Raw genomic sequence first — 16,045 nt, forward strand, 5'->3', positions numbered from 1 at the left:
TTTTTTTTTTGGTTACTGTCCTGGAACTAGCTCTTGTAGACCAGGCTGGCCTCGAACTCACAGAGATCCGCCTGCCTCTGCCTCCCCAGTGCTGGGATTAAAGGCATGCGCCACCACTGCCTGGCCCAACATTAATCTTGTCTGAAAATATTTAGACTGTCTCCTCTCCCTGTAGCGTAGTCAAGGCTACACACAGCCCTTATATACCAGCTTTTGGAGTTGTAGCAACAACAGATTTCTGTTGTTGTGTGTTGTCGTTATTTTATTTTCAAGACAGGGTTTCTCTGTGTAGCCCTGGCTGTCCTGGAACTTGCTCTGTAGACCAGGCTGGCCTCAAACTCACAGAGATCCTCCTGCCTCTGCCTCACGTGCTTCAGCGCGTGTTTCTCATCCCAGCACTCAGGAGGCAGAGGCTCCTTACCACTTCTGTACATATGTGTGCATGTCACCTTGATTCTGTCCATATGTGTGCACGTCACCTTGATTCTGTCCATCTGGAGAATTATGATACTTCCTTCAAAGGTTTCCTCCTCGCCAGGAACTTGGCCTTGCACAGCCTGGATCCACCAGCAAAGACATCTCTCCCTGGAAAGCTAAGGAGTAGGGACTGAAGAGGTTGATGCTCCTCACCAAGTCAGTGTGCCAAGCCCCACTGTGGTGCCAGCCTTCAGGCAGATTTGTCATGACAGAGGCATTGAAGCTCTGTAGCCCTCTGCCCTATGGGAGTCTGGCCGTAGCCAGCTTTATGGGACCTGTGTTACTGGCTCCTCCCTCGGCATTACACCCCGCTGTCCAGGCAAGCCTCGCTCCACAGGTGACAAACAGGTAAACGGGAGCATTTGGGAAATTTATTATTATTATTATTCAACTGAAAGCATAGGAAGAGAAGTAACAGTATTTAGTGAGTTAGTTCGGGAACGAGCGAAAGCCTCATGAGCTACCTGAGAAGTCCCTTTCCCTTTGCCTATTGGGATCCTTGATAGAGGGTGAAGTCCCCAGAAGGAGGTACAGGATGTCTGGGACTAGGCGGTCTTCCCAGAAAGGACAGGCAACCACATGTAAGTGGGTCACAGGAAGGGGGCCACGCTAACCCAGCCGATCTTAGGCAAGGGAGCGTGAAGACCCCACAGACCTAACTAAGCTCCAGAGGAAACTGAAGAGGGGGAGGTCCCCAGTGATGTTCCATTTCCTGGCGGACCCTTGGGCTGACCTGGCTGTGAGCAAGCACCTGCTCTGGGGATATTCTGTGTGGCTTTGAGCTAGAGAGTCCCAGAGCAGAAACTGGAGACGTGGGTCAGCCTAGTGATCTGCCTAGAGGCGGCTGACACGGGAGCGTGCTCGGAGCCCAGGTTGACACTGGAGCATTGATCCGAGCCCAGAAGTCTGAGTCTTGTCTAGGCAACGCATCAAGCCACTATCTTAAAAGAAAAAGGAGCCTGGCATGTTGACATTCACCCATAATCCCAGAACTTGGGAAACTAGAGTGGAGGATGGAGAATCCAAAGCTAACGTGGACTACGTAGCAAAAACCCTGCTTAAATAACAGCAACAAACAGAAAAACAAACAAAAAACCTGTGGATACTAGCCCAGCCTGGTCTACAGAGAGAGTTCTAAGCCAGGGCTACACAGAGAAACCCTGTTTCAAAAAACAAAGAAAGTAGAGACGGGAGGAGTATGGGCAGGTGAATCATTCCTTGCCTGCTGGGGCCTGGCTGAAGGGCAGTGGCTTAATATGGCCAGAAGAAGACAGAGAGGCCCCAGCAGAGGACTCCAGCTTCACCTTGTCCAGTACAGTCTTTTTGATAGCAGCGGGGGACACAGTTTCCTGGTCAGCCATGGTCTGCAGCTCCCTGGAAAAGCAAGGAGACATTGGGTCTGCCCTTCTCAGAAAGGACGGTGCAGCAGCATCTTCGGTGGGCAGTGCCCAGTGGGACCCCATCCCTGGGCCTTTTACACCTGCAACCCCCCTATCTGTTATACAGCTGCACAACCATGTCTCACACCATTCAGTGACTCAGGGTCACCCTGTCTACAACATCAAGCCATCAAAATCACTCAGAACTCTTAGCCTTAAACTTTCACTGCCCATCTTGGGGCAGGATCTTGTTTCTCCTGTTTCCTCTATGGGCCGTGCTCGGTGGCTAGGTCCCACGTCTAAGCCTTGCTGTAGCAACTCAGACTTTTCTAGGCATTGGTGCTGGAAGGTGGACACTGGCCGGGAAGGCACTGCTGACTTGCCCTGTAGACATGAACCTGGGACAGTGGTTCCCAGCCTCGGTTTTACCTTATGCCAACTGAGAAAACCCAGGTGCGTTTCATTCAGCTCTCACCAGGCTCCTTCTGCCAACATGCTGCCGGCTTAGCTAACTCACTTAACCTGGGAAAGCCATGAAGAAGGTGCTGGGCCAGGCCACCTAACCTTCCCAGCCACCCTTCTAGCCTAGCCCCTTCGCTATGATAGTGAAACTGAACGGAGGTTGTATTGCAGGACCAGAGGTCTACAGACCCTTTCTCACAGAGCAATGGAAGGGAGCGAGAGGCATTGCTTTTTGTGTCCCAAGGAACCTTGAAACGTCCAAAATCCTGCTCAGGGCCAGGCCAGGGCTCAGTGGTATCGGCTAAGTGAATAACTCCACTGAAACCCCTGAAGCCAGGATTCTGGTGTGTGGAGCAGGTGGCTGGGGAGTGGGCGATCGCAGGACCTACCGCGTGCGGATGCAGGAGGCCTCCACCGCATTGATAAGCAGGGAGCGGAAGCCCCCACTCTCCAGGACGTGCAAAGCGTGGATGGTGGCCCCACCGGGAGAGCAGACGTTGTCCTTGAGCTGGCCTGGATGCTGTTCTGAGTCCAGAAGCATCTTAGCTGCCCCCTATGCCAAGAAAGGGGCGTGTGGCAGTCGGGCCCCTGATTACCTGCTTCTACAGAGTACAGCCCTCAGCCACCAAAGCACCCCCCACTCATATGTCCCCAGGACGCCAATTTTGGATTTAGTAAGAAACACCTCTCACAAGTATTTCAAAACACTCACCAGGAGGGCCTGGGCCCCCAGGCGGACAGCCAGGCGCCTTGGAAGCCCCATTTTCACACCACCGTCAGCAAGAGCATCCAGGGCCGTGAAAGCCTGTGGGGAGGTGCATTCTCAGCCACTGCCCTTCCTCTTCTCTGGGACCCAGAACAGGGCTCAGCAGACACCACCCACAGCCCCGACCACCCCACATCCGTCCAGTTCTCACATAGGCAGGGCCACTGCCACTGAGCCCGGTAACAGCATCGATGAGATCTTCCTCCACCTCGGTACAGAAGCCCACACTGCTCATGAGCTGTTCCACGAGCCTGCCATCCTCCACCTGAGCGTGAGTGCCTGTGGCATACACAGTGACACCCTCCCTCACCACCACTGGGGTGTTGGTCATACAGCGGATGACTTTGGGAGCTGGCTGGAACGCTGTCAGCTTCTGGAAGAGAAACCAGCTCTCTTACTCTGGCCTTGGCTATCTGCGCTCACCCCAGGCATGGAAGCCAGTGTGGACCTGCTTCCGGAACCAGCTGAACATTTCCCGAGGTCTTGCTGTGGCCTGGGCTGCTATGCCCTGTGAGCAGGTAAAGAAGCCAGACCCGCAGAGCAGAGCCCCCTACCACACCCCTCCCCAAAGCCCGATGGGGCCGGTCGATGGCACCCACCTTTTCAATGGAGCTGATGGTGACACCTGCAGCACAGGACACCACAATGTGCCTGTCCTCGATGTTAGCACCGATTTCGTCCAGGATGAAGGGGATGATGTGTGGCTTCACCGCCAGGAAGAGCACATCGCTGTGGTGCACTGTCTCTTTGTTGTGGGAGGTCAGGTTCACCCCTATCTTCTACGGGAATGCAAGGGGCTCAGCTTGCCTCATGGGCCATCTACCCACAAAGCCGAGAGCCCTGAGCCGAGAGAAGCCCAAAGGCTGCTGGGCTGTGGTGCCAGCTGGGTTGGGGGTCAAAACCCACTCAGCTGTCCTTACCCAGACATGGAAAAAGCACTAGGCTCTGGAATGTTCCCCTTTGAAGCCAAAAAGCCTTCTAAACCGCAGCTCAGCCCATCCTACCTGAGGCTATAATGGCTGCAGTCTCTGCAGCTGCCTACCTTCCAGAGGTGGATGGGGGTCTCGAGCCAGGAGCCTGGCCCCCACGTCTTTGGCCTGCAATCCCGACTGAGCCATAGCAAACAGAAGCTGTACTCACCACCACCCCTGGTCCATTATATGGTCTCAGGGCTGCCTGGCCGTCTGCAGGGCTCCTTTAACCCCTACCTAGGCAATCCCATTCCAGACCAACACCCTCTTCTACCAGGGGCATTCACGACAGGGCAGGGAGGCAGCATCTGGAGATTCCTTATGGCAGGTTTGCTTCTCCCACTGGAGTGGGGGGGGGCTACAGCTGCTCCCCACTCTGGCCCTCACCCTTAACCCTAGACCCTAACTGTAAGAGAGTCAGACTTCCTATCTGCGTCCACCTGGCACCTACCCGGAGGGCAGAGACCGTGGATTGGTCCATATCTGGGGAGCTGGCCATTATCTTGTGAGCAGCCAGAACACCTGAAAGGGACAGAATTCCTCCCTCAAGGCTGGTTCTAGCCTCTCCGCCCTGCATCCCTAGAAAGGAGACAGCAGAGAAACACTCCTCACCCCCATTAGGACAGCAACCCCAAACATATGGCGCCTGCCAGTTCCCAAAAGACTGAGGCCACTAACCCAGACACTCCACGTTAGCACCCTCCCTGGCCCCAGAGGAATCTACCTGCTGCTGTGAAGCCCTTGGCTAGGGCAAAAGCCAGTTGCCCTGCCCCGATGAAACCCACGCTCATGTCCGGAGGTCCAGCACCCACAACCTTCACAGCTACTCCGACCCTGCTGGGCAGCTGCAAACTGGATGGAATACAAGAAGTTGAGTGGGCAGAACCAGGTCTGGCCGCTCCCGGCAGCCAGGTGCTCACCCACCCCCAAATCCCCTTACCTAATTTTTTGTTACTCCTCGGCTGCCCGAGCTAAGAGTTGTTTCAATTCCCCCACACCCCGTAACACAACCACTTGCTGCCCAGAGACAGGAGTCCTGGCCTGCAGCTGAAGGTTCTGACCCCTCTGAAAAGGGCTCAGGGAGCTGCAAACGAAGCGACAGATTGTAGGGAAGGGCCCCGGAATCAAGAGTACCCTCAACATTCAAGTCCCGAGTCCACTTCCAGCCTGGGTCCCAGAAGCCCTATCCCCGAAGCATTCATTACAGAAGTCCCATCGCCGGAGCCCGGAATCCCACTACCCGCAGAGTACCTGAGCTAAGCTACACCAGAGAGTACCGAGTTCTCTGTATCTGCCACGCGGCACCCACGCCCACCAGCCCCGCCCTCCCTCCATTTCAGCCAATGCGCGGTGCGGCCTCCGGGAGCTAGCCAATCCAGAGCTGCAACTGGAGCCTTGTGCATTGCATCATCCACAGGGCCGGGACAGACACGCCTCCCCGCTCCCTCCGTGAAGTGGGTTGTAGTTGCGAATACAGATCAGTACCCCAAAAGTCACGGATCCCCTCCACTATCTCATTGCAAGTGTTGATTTGAAAGCTGGGCGTCTGCTGCAGCCACAGACCCATTACTTCCCGAACCTCCTCCTTCCTACAGTGCCCCAGCTGCCCAGCCACGGGTTTTAGGGATATTGTGCTCTGGGCATCCACAACCCCCAGAGGTGCTCAGGGTCCATCTGCTGGTCTCAAAGCTGCATAGCAGTCTGGGGTTCCCCAAACTCTACCAAAGTATGCATGACCCATCATACCAAAGTATGGCGCCCATCACCCCCACCCCCATTAGATATTGCTTATTTTTTTTCCTGTTGTGTTTGTTGCCTTAGATAAAGACAAAGTGCTTTAGAAAGTAATTTCAAAATCATTAGGGAGTCTCTAGCCTGCAAGGTTTGGATTTTCATCCCTTCTTGTTGTTCATAATGACCACCCACCAAACTAGGAGACTATCCCGTGGTAAGGTCTGGATGGCCGGTTCGGTACTCACCCTCTAAGAAAAGGCTGGAACAACTATGCCGAGTTGACTATGCACAAAGCCTAGAAGTTCGGTTTTCCAAACTCAGCTCCGTGTTTCAGACTTTCCAGGGTTGGAGAGACGGCTCAGGACATTTGTTGCGCCCGGTGGTGGTGGCGCATGCCTTTAATCCTGGTACTCGGGGAGCAGAGGCAGGCGGATCTCTGTGAGTTCAAGGCCAGCCTGGTCTACAGAGCAAGTTCCAGAATAGGCTCCAAAGCTACAGAGTAACGCTGTCTCGAAAAACAACAACAACAATAACAACAAAGACAACAAACAAACATAAAAAGAACATTTGTTGCCCTTGCAGAGGACCTGGATTGTGTTCCCAGCATCCATAAGGCAACTAACACTATCCAGATTTCCTTTTCTAGGGGATCTGACGTTTCCTTTGAACTCCTCAGTCACCAGGTATGCAAGTGTGTACATGTATATGTGCAAAAATAGTTATACACATAAAGTAAACTAAAAAACTTAAACGGATGCTTTCCTCCAAAGAAAGACACTTCTGTAGTCTAGAGAACTTGCTCTGTAGACCAGGCTGGCCTCGAATTCAGAGATCCTCCTGCCTGCCTCTGCCTCCCGAGTGCTGGGATTAAAGGCATGAGCAAGCTGGGTCTCTCCCATTTTCCCCGTAGTCCTCTTCTCTGCCTTCCCCTGGAACTATGAAATTTAGGTCGGATGTGATGCTGAGAACAGAAGGCTACTGAACAGCAAGAACACTGGGGATTTAGAGACAGATACCATGTTTCAGAATTTTAGCTAGTGAAAAAATGAAAGGGGACCCCCCCCCAAGAAAAACCAGTGAGACTTGGTGAGGTATCACATACCTGTAATCCCAGCACTAGGGAAGCAGAGGCAGGAGGATGTCCAGTGGCAGGCCAGCCTGGACTACATTGTGAAACCCTATCTCAAGGGAAAAAGAAAAACAAGAAAGGCCATTGTTAAGTTGCTTCGAAAGCCTAACAACTCGACCACCTGAGCTGGTTCTCCCGAACACATATGGTAGAAGAACTAAGTCCACAAAGTTTTCTTCTCACCTCTATGCACGCACTGTGGTGTCCCCCACCATATATACATCATACATGTATAATATAATAAAAAGAAAAGAAAAGAGAAAGAAGCAGGAGGGTCTCCCTCTAGACAGGATGTGCATGGCTGTCGTGTTCCTTTATCTCTTTGTTCCCTGATGATGTGACCTTCTGATGTTCGATGCTTTCATCGTTCAGGGCCCCGGCAGGCCCAGAAGCTACCTAAGCTTGCCCATCCAAGTAAAAGACATTGGTCCCAACTCAGTTTTTGGCTGAGCCAAATATTCCTTCTCCAGAAAGGACCACACAGTACCACACAAGGCCTGGCTCATAGGCCCGAGTCTAACTGCTCTTGGATCCACTGTCCAGAGAGTACAGTAGTCCCTTTATCCCTGTGATCTGGGCCCTGAAGACCTCAGTATGGGGCTCTGGGTGCCTCTAGGAACGAAGAGAATGAGCCAACCTTGACTTTCCTTCTTTGCATTTGGTCTTCTGAGTCACCCTGAACTGCCCCCTTTTCAGAAGGCCCAGATCAGGCCACACCTTGCCTTTATCCCAGGATCCAGGGAACCCCCAAGGACACCCCCTCCCTCTCAATGACCTGGTTTAGACCTTTTCTCAGAGCATGCAACAAGGAGGTTGCTTAAGTGGTGCGATCTACCATAGCCCTTAAGACTCGAGTGGGCTTGTGTGGATACTCAGCAAAGGTAGAAGGCAAGGTCTAAACATTCACCTTTTATTCCCTGTTGGAGGACCAGGGGGGGGACAGTCAGTTAATGAACTGAAGGGCTTCCCATGGTCAATCCAGTCCGGGCGCTTCCACAGGAGAAGCTGAGTAGAGAGTTCTGGCGTTCAGGAGCAACTGGCTAACAAGATGCTTAAGTGGAGGGCCTGTGACCAGGTTCCATGACCCAGTGGCTACGCCAAGATGGTTCTTCACTGTGAGTCAATGCTGCCAACCAAGCCAACCTGCCATGGTAGGCTCTGCAGAGGCTTCTGGGCCACAGTCTGCATTGGGTGTATGGGAAAAAGCTCCATCTTCTTTTCACAGTGATTCTGGTGCTGACCTGAGAACCACAAAACAGTCTTTTCTCTGTTAAAAAAAAAAAAAAAAAAAGGCTGAGCCCCCTGGGATACTCCTGGACACAGGTGAGGTCCATCCTTGCTGCCAGATTTCTCTACAAACGATCACAACCATCCCGAAGGAGACTCCTGGGGTTCTAGAAACTTCCCCTCAGACAAGTAGGAGGTTCCAGCTCCAGCGTTCCAATGGCCGGACGCTGCTGTCCTTGGCTTGGTTTTTACCCATTTCGACCTCAGGAAACTGCCCGAGTTCTAACTGGTATTACCTCAGCTATGCACTATCTCAAGACACTGATACCTGCCCACCTCTGAAGTTCTTCCAGCTTCACCGTTCCCATCTGTAAAACGAAATACAATCGCCTCTGCTCCAAAAGTTCCCATATGGTACCATGACTATCACTAGACCCAAGGACAGTCGGGAACCTGAGAAATAGACAAGAGATGGAGACAGAGGCAGGAAGAACCAGAGCCCATTAGCTAGCTACCCCTCGTCCCTGCTCAAGGCTTCCTGCTCCTCTGTCCTTCCTCTTTGCCTCTCAGCGCTGCCAGATGTCCAAGGGCAGACTTGCCTGAGCCCCCAACCTCCCTCTTGTCTCCCACGTCTTAGTTCACCTTGATAGCCAGAGAGAGGATCCCGATAGATGGGTCAGGCTACAAGGCAGGCACAAAACGGATCCTCTGGGAGTAGGCGAGGTCGACGATATAAAGGAGCAGGTTGACGTAGGTGAAAATAGCTACCACTAGCTGGCTGTCCCAGGGGCAGCTGCCTCGGAGGCAGTCCGGGGGCCGTTCTGGCTCTCCGTACTTGGGGTCAAAACAGAAGACGGGCCAGATGACAGCGGCGCTGAGGTACAGGAGCACAGCCAGGAAGGTGTACACGACCACGAGGCGGTCAAATGGGCATCCCAGGCCCCCTGTGTGTCCCATCACACTCAGGGCCACCACAGCCACGGTGGCCATGAAGCACAGGCTGTAGACAGCCACGCACCACTGTGTGGCCACGTAGCGCTCATAGCGACTGTCATGAACAAGTGCCCCAAAGATGATGCATGCTACAAAGGCCTGGACGATCTTAAGGAGTCCGGACACGGTAGCCATGTAGCTGGCTACCTGACCTGGCCGTGCCCGCGTCAGGGCCACTTCAGCAGCATAGGCCAGGAAGAGGAGTCCTGCGAAGACGCTGGCTGCCAGGCGGAAGTTTCTGGCCATGCATCCGGCAGGCTCCGGTGGGCACTCTAGTCGGGTGAAGTACAGAGGGTAGATGACCGCAGCCGTGGCGCACAGCAGAGTCGCCAACATGGCAAAGGCTGCTGTGAAGTTGCCCCAGGAAAGGCGCAGGCAGCTGTGGAGCTTCGTGAACTCACAGGCTACCACCAGGACGGAGAGGGCAAAACAGAAGCCCCAAGCAGCCATGCAGAAAGTGCCCTGGACACCCCCAAAACCACCGCGGTGAGCAACCAAACTGAAGGTTGTACAGCCGAAGGCCAGCTGCAGCACTCGGGCTGTACCTACCGGGGAGGTCACAGCGCCCAAGTGCAGGTACGCACCCCCCGGGGGCTCCATGGTGCTGCCCATCAGGCTCTGACAAGGGGCCCAGCGGCCCCTGGGGTCTGCAGCTGAGAGACCTCTGTCCTCTGAGGCGACGGCAATGGCAGGTGCTGGCTGTCTGCAGTGGCCGTGTTAAAAGTGACATTGCAGCAGATCAGCCTCTCTGCTGCCTGTGTTGGGAGCCCTCCCCCAGCGCTATAAATAAACGGTTTGATCAGAGCCCCGGAATAGCAGCCTGCATGCTGGTTCCCATTCTGGAGGGACATCTGACCCCGGCATCCCACAAAGATTCCCTGTTAGGACTATTAGTTAGGCTACGGATGCTAGACACCCACCTCCTGCCTCCCGAAGCACCTGCATCTGTCCTTCCCGGGCAGTACAGTGTGGGGGAGGGGCTAAGCGAGAATCGGGTGGGGGTGCTTTTCCTCCGGAGGTTCACAGCTAGGGTATCAAGCAACCTCTGGGTGTGATACGCTAGGGAAAGGGTACAGAGAGGTGGAGAAACAGCGGGAGGCTCTAGAAAACGTAGGAGGGGTTGTTTTACTGTTCTTTTACTGTTGTATTATAGGCTGGTGTCACCTGGCCTGCCTCGATTCTCCTTTTTTTTTTTTTTTTTTTCCAGAGAGGTTTTTAAGAAAAAAATGAGAAAGAACTTTTGAGAGTACGGGGGTGGGGGGCTCAAAGAAGAAATACTTCAACAACTCTGCCTTTGTTTGCTCTACATTTGTTTGTTTATTTATTTATTTATTTTGGGGACAGGGTCTCCTGCAGCCCAGGCTAACCTCAAATTCACTAAGTAGTTGAGGATAACCCTGAACTTTTTATTTAATTAAAAAAAATCACTTACTTATCTTTATTTTTAAATTTAATTAATTAATTGATTAGTTAATTAATTAATTTTGTTTTTTCAGGACAGAGTTTCTCTGTGGAGCTTTGGAACCTGTCCTGGAACTTGTTCTATAGACCAGGCTGGCCTCAAACTCACAGAGATCCACCTGCCTCTGCCTCCTGAGTGCTAGGATCAAAGGCGTGCACCACCACTGCCTGGCTCTATCTTTATTTTTTTTAATAATTTATTTACTTTTATTTTAAGTGTATTGGTGTTTTTTTCTGCATGCATGTCTGTGTGAGGGTACCGATTCCCTGGAACTGAAGTTACAGGCAGTTGTGAGCTGCCATGTGGCTGCTGGGAATTGAACCCTGGTCAGTGCTCTTAATCACTGAGCCATCTCTCCAGCCCCATTTCATTTTATCTTATGTGTATGAGTGTTTTGCCTGTACGTATGTGCACCTTTTGTGAGCCTATGGATGATTATAAGCCACCTTGTGGGTCCTGGTAACTGAACTTATGTCCTCTGCAAGAACAGCAAATGCCCTTAACCACTGAGCCATCTCTCCAGTACCTGAACTTCTCTTTCTAATATGTATTTATTTGTTTTATATGCATAAGTGTTTTGCCTACATGTATGTATGTGCACCATGTACACGAATAGTGTCTGTGGAGGTGAGAAGGCGTGGGATCCCCTGGAACTGCAGCTATGGATTGTTGGGAACAACCTACCACACGGGTGCTGGGAATGGAACCCAGAGATTATGTGAAAGCAACAAGCACTCTTAACCACTGAGCCATCTCTGAAGCTGAACCTTAAGCCACTTCAACTCCTGTTCTCCTCCTCCTTTTCTTTTTTTAAACATTTTTTTAATATTTATTTATTTATTTATTATGTATACAATAGTCTGTCTGCATGTATACCTGCAGGCCAGAAGAGGGCACCAGACCTCATTACAGATGGTTGTGAGCCACCATGTGGTTGCTGGGAATTGAACTCAGGACCTTTGGAAAAGCAGGCAATGCTCTTAACTGCTGAGTCATCTCTCCAGCCCCTCCTCCTCCTCCTCTTCTTTTTCTTCTTTCCTTTCAGAGAGGGTCTCTCTGTGTAGCTCTGGCTGTCCTGTAACAGTGTGTAGACCAGGCTGGCCTTGAACCTACAGAGATCTGGTATACTTCTGCAGTGCTGGAAATAAAGGGATGGACCACACACACACCTGGCTAAGATTTCTTTATTTTTATTTTATGTCTGTGAGTGTTTTGCCTGCCTGCATATATTTGTACCAGGATTGTGAGCTGATGTGTGGGTGCTAGGACCCAGACCCAGGTCCTCTGGAAGAGCAGTCAGGGCTCTTGACTGCTCCTCTTTTTAAGTTTTTTTCTTTGTGGAAAAATAATTATGACAATAGAATGGTACCTGTTCGAGTTCAGTCAGCAGAGTAAGAGAGAAGGAACAATCCAACCTTTGTACCCAGAGTCGATCACGTTAATGTCTACTAAGAGATCTTTGTAGACCTCTCTTCAGTTTATACGTAGAAAGCATCAGATCTACAGAAGAGTCAAAACCAGAGCAAACCAGTACCTCTGCGCCTTTCACCTAGGATCAAGATTGAGTCTCTTTGTTTTTGCAGCTGTAGGCGGAATGTCGGGCCTCAGCGATACCAGGCAAGTGCATTCCTGCTGAACTCCACAGTCCGCAGAACGGTTCATACTTGGTGGTTTGCTTTCGAAATTAATTAATACTGCTAATATGTCCACAGGCTATGCCCCGGAGAAGTCACTCAGAAGTTTCTGGACAGAGGGTTGGAGAGATATCTCAACAGTTAGAGCTCCTCTTGCTCTTACAGAAGACGGGGATTTGGGTCCCAGTACCCACACAGCCGCCTGCAACTTTCTGTAATTCTGGTCCTGGGGATTCCAATGGTCTTTTCTGGCCTCTGCTGGCACCAGGCACACGCATGGGGCATAGAGATAACTGTAGGTAAAACACCCGTACAAGCCGGGCGGTGGTGGCGCACACCTTTAATCCCAGCACTTGGGAGGCAGAAGCAGGTGCATCTCTGTGAGTTCAAGATCAGCCTGTTCTACAAGAGCTAGTTCCAGGACAGGCTCCAAAGCAACACAGAGAAACCCTGTCTTAAGAAGAAAGAAAGGAAGAAAGAAAGAAAGAAAGAAAGAAAGAAAGAAAGAAAGAAAGAAAGAAAGAAAGATCTATTAAAAGCAAAAACAAACAAAACGGTTCAGGACAATCACTTGAAACACACTGGTGCTCAGGCTCCTCACTTATTCTCAGGGTATACTGTGTAGCTTTTTTCACATGTCTGTCCAGACCTGGTCAGGAATTAGGCACTGCACAGGCCTGCAGTGGCTCATTGTGCTTTATCTGGGGTGGGACGCCCCATCTTGTGCTTTGCAACTGTCGTGAGGTATTTACCAAAGGAGACTGCTCAGACACGGGCTTAAGCCAATAGCAAGTCTTTATTAGCCAGACAGCAACTACACTGGGTATTCAGGACTCCAGAGTAGCCCTGAACCCTCCTCAGTGTGAGCTTTTAAGCACAAAAACCATGTCCTGGGTCGACATGTTCAGTTACCAAGAAAAGTTAGCCAGAATCGGAGCTAGGGAAGCCGAGAAGCAAGGCTAGTATATTTAGAGACTTTCCCAGAACTGTGGCTTTGATGGATTAGGTCTTGGTTTTCATTTTTGGCAGGTGGTGTTGTCTATGTGCTGAGTTTTACAGCACAGAAAACACTTCCATGGTGGAGTGCAAAGATCTGGGGGCCTACAGAGGTCTGGGGCCCTGTTATAGACACACCGGTGTTTTCAAGAGTCCAAGCCAAGGGTTTGTTGGAGTGTCCTCCAGTGTGTGCCGTAGGAATGTTTCCCCATGATTCAACTCCAAGCTAAAAGCCTCTGGTAGGAAGACCAAGGAGGGAACACCATACATGACTGAATATCTGGATCACAGGGAGGTCAGCCATGAGGATAAACGGGGTAATCCTATTTATGCATCCACCTATTACCCAACAGCTTTGCAGGATTCTTAGCATCATGGAAACACACTGATCACCAGATCTAAGGTGCTTGTTTGTGAGATTTCTAAACACACCATTGTGTTACTGAGATGCAGTGTTCACCTAGGTCTTCAGGCCTTTTTTATTTTATTTTTGGTTTTTCGAGACAGGGTTTCTCTGTAGCTTTGGAGCCTGTCCTGGAACTAGCTTTTGTAGACCAGGCTGGCCTCGAACACAGAGATTCACCTGTCTCTGCCTCCCGAGTGCTAGGATTAAAGGCATGCGCCACCACCGCCTAGCTCAGGCCTTTTTTAAAATTTTAAATTTTTTATATATAAATATATATATAAATATATTTATATGGAATTTATTTATTAGAGTATCTTACAGACTGGGATCCAGCTAGCTCAACAAAGGCTGTCCACCAACAGAAAGTCTAAGAATCCAGGCTGGATGTCTCTGCTGGTCTTCAGTATACACCAGAATCCACAGGGTTTCTCTGTGTAACAGTCCTAGCTGTCCTGGAACTAACTCTTGTAGACCAGGCTGGCCTCAAACTCACAGAGATCCGCCTGCCTCTTTCTCCCGAGTGCTAGGATTAGAGGTGTGTGCCACCACTGCCAGGCTACACCAGAATCCTGAAGAAATGATCTCCAAGCCTACTTGCCAGTGAAGAGTGAGGGTAAACAGGCAGAGAGAATGAGTTTCCTTCCTCCAAATCCTTTACAGAGGCTTCCACCAGAAGGTGTGGCCCAGATGGAAGGTGGCTCTTCCCACCTCAAAGGATTTGGATTAAAATTGGACCTTTCCACTTACAATGATTTCATTAAGAACAAATTCCCAGCCGGGCGATGGTGGTGCATGACTTTAATCCCAGAACTCGGGAGGCAGAGACAGGCAGATCTCTGTGAGTTTGAGGCCAGCCTGATCTATAGAGCAAGTTCCAGGACAGGCTCCAAAGCAAGGAAGGAAGAAAGAAAGAAGGAAGGAAGGAAGGAAGGAAGGAAGGAAGGAAGGAAGGAAGGAAGGAAGGAAGGAAGGAAGGGAAAAAGAAAAAGAAAAAACTCCCTCCCAGGTGTACCCAGCCACTTGAGTTTTAGCTAATTCCAGGTGTGGTCAAGTTGACAACCTCGCAGCTCATGTGTACCTTTTGCATGCAGCCACTTTGGAAGCGAGAAGAGGGAATCAGATTTTGAAACTGGCAGTTTTGAGTAACCACGTGGGTGCAGGGAACCCAACACTGGTCCTCTGGAAGAGGAGCAAGGGCTCTTAACTGTTGAGTCATCGCTCCAGGCTCTAGTGTGGGATCTCACTAGGCATTTTTCCAGTTCACTTTGTTTTTGTCTTGAGACAGGATTTATCTGCGTATCCCTGATTGTTCGGAAACTCACTTTGTAAACCAGACTAGCCTTGAACTCATGGAGATCTGACTACTCCTGCCTCCTGAGTGCTGGGATTAAAGGCCTGCATCGCCGCTGCCTGGCTGTGTATGTGTATCTTTATGTGAGTGTGTGTGCGCGTGTGGGTAAGCGTGCCTGCAGAGGCCAGGAGAAAGCATTGGACCGACTGAGCCTGAAGTTACAGGCGTCTGTCAGTCACCCAGGGTGGGTGCTGGGAACCTAACTCAGGTCTTCGGAAAGAGCAGCATACACTTTGAGCCACTGAGTCATCTCTTCAGCCCCCATCTTGGTTTCTGTGGTTTTGTTATGTTCTTTTTGTTTTTTGTTTGCTTGTTTATTTGAGATAGGTTCTCAGTACGAATCCTTGACTGGTGTGGAGCTCACTATGTAAACCAGGCTCGCTATAAACTTAGAGATCCACCTGCCTGTCTCCTTCGTTCTGGGATTAAAGGTGTGTGCCACCACTTGTAATGTTGATGTTTTTCTTCTCTCTCTCTCTCTCTCTCTCTCTCTCTCTCTCTGTTAGGATCTCTCTCTCAATGGGAACTGGGGCTCTCAATTAGGTCAAGCTGGCTGCTGGCCAACAACTTAGGGCATCCACTTGTCTTCACCTCCCCAAGCTCAGACTACATACGTGTATCACCACATCCAGCTTCCTACATGGGTGCTAGGAATCAAACCCTGGTCTTCATGTTTTTGTTTTATGAAACAGGGTTTCTCTGTGTTGTTCTAGCTGCCTTAGAATTCATTCTGTAGACCAGGCTATCCTGACCGATTGGTCCTCATGTTTGTATGGCCAGCATTTTTACCAACCGAGTCACCTTTCCAGCATCCACCAATGCCAGGGCACCTGGCGCCTTCTCTTCTGACTTCTGTGAGCACCAGGCATGCACATGGTGCACATCCGTACAGGTGAAACACTCATAAACATGAAAAACTTGTTTGGTGTGGTGGCCCGTGCCTTTAATCCCAACACTTGGAAGGCAGAGGCAGGATGGTCTCTGTGAGTTCCAGGACAGCCAGAGCTACATAGATAGTAGAGACCCTGTCTCAAACAGAAAAAAAAAAAAAAAAGAAT

General features: G+C 50.8%; 2 protein-coding genes across 5 annotated transcripts; both read right to left on the reverse strand.

Moving 5' to 3' along the window:
• Window positions 1–828: 828 nt before the first annotated feature.
• On the reverse strand, window positions 829–5,370 carry Pycr1 (pyrroline-5-carboxylate reductase 1). Of its 4 annotated transcripts, none has more exons than XM_050140506.1 (8): window positions 5,307–5,370; window positions 4,780–4,907; window positions 4,507–4,577; window positions 3,684–3,863; window positions 3,236–3,457; window positions 3,031–3,123; window positions 2,708–2,871; window positions 829–1,851 (listed from the first exon to the last, which is right to left on the reverse strand). In XM_050140506.1, the coding sequence occupies exons 2-8, from the start codon at window positions 4,844–4,846 to the stop codon at window positions 1,689–1,691; spliced, it is 960 nt and encodes a 319-aa protein (XP_049996463.1). In that variant the 5' UTR covers window positions 4,847–4,907; window positions 5,307–5,370; the 3' UTR covers window positions 829–1,688. The 4 variants fall into 4 exon arrangements, with proteins under 4 accessions (XP_049996463.1, XP_049996462.1, XP_049996464.1 ...); XM_050140505.1 differs by having other exon boundaries at window positions 5,190–5,325; XM_050140507.1 differs by lacking the exon at window positions 5,307–5,370 and adding an exon at window positions 4,996–5,173 and having other exon boundaries at window positions 3,684–3,860.
• A 3,456-nt stretch (window positions 5,371–8,826) lies between these two features.
• Window positions 8,827–9,750, reverse strand: Myadml2 (myeloid associated differentiation marker like 2). Its single transcript, XM_050140552.1, has one exon. The coding sequence runs from the start codon at window positions 9,748–9,750 to the stop codon at window positions 8,827–8,829; it is 924 nt and encodes a 307-aa protein (XP_049996509.1).
• Between the last annotated feature and the right edge of the window lie 6,295 nt (window positions 9,751–16,045).

Source organism: Alexandromys fortis, unplaced genomic scaffold (assembly GCF_014885135.2).
Source record: "Alexandromys fortis isolate MF-2015 unplaced genomic scaffold, M_Fortis_MF-2015_v1.1 scaffold_39, whole genome shotgun sequence".
Lineage (NCBI taxonomy): Eukaryota > Metazoa > Chordata > Mammalia > Rodentia > Cricetidae > Alexandromys > Alexandromys fortis.

Coding starts and splice junctions, on each gene's coding strand:
- Myadml2 (XM_050140552.1), bottom strand. CDS start 9,750: ATGGGCAGCACCATGGAGCCCCCGGGGGGTGCGTACCTGCACTTGGGC.
- Pycr1 (XM_050140506.1), bottom strand. CDS start 4,846: ATGAGCGTGGGTTTCATCGGGGCAGGGCAACTGGCTTTTGCCCTAGCC. Junction 3,864..4,506: donor CCACGGTCTCTGCCCTCCGG/GTAGGTGCCAGG, acceptor GCATTCCCGTAG/AAGATAGGGGTGAACCTGAC. Junction 2,872..3,030: donor TGGGGGCCCAGGCCCTCCTG/GTGAGTGTTTTG, acceptor TTCTTGGCATAG/GGGGCAGCTAAGATGCTTCT.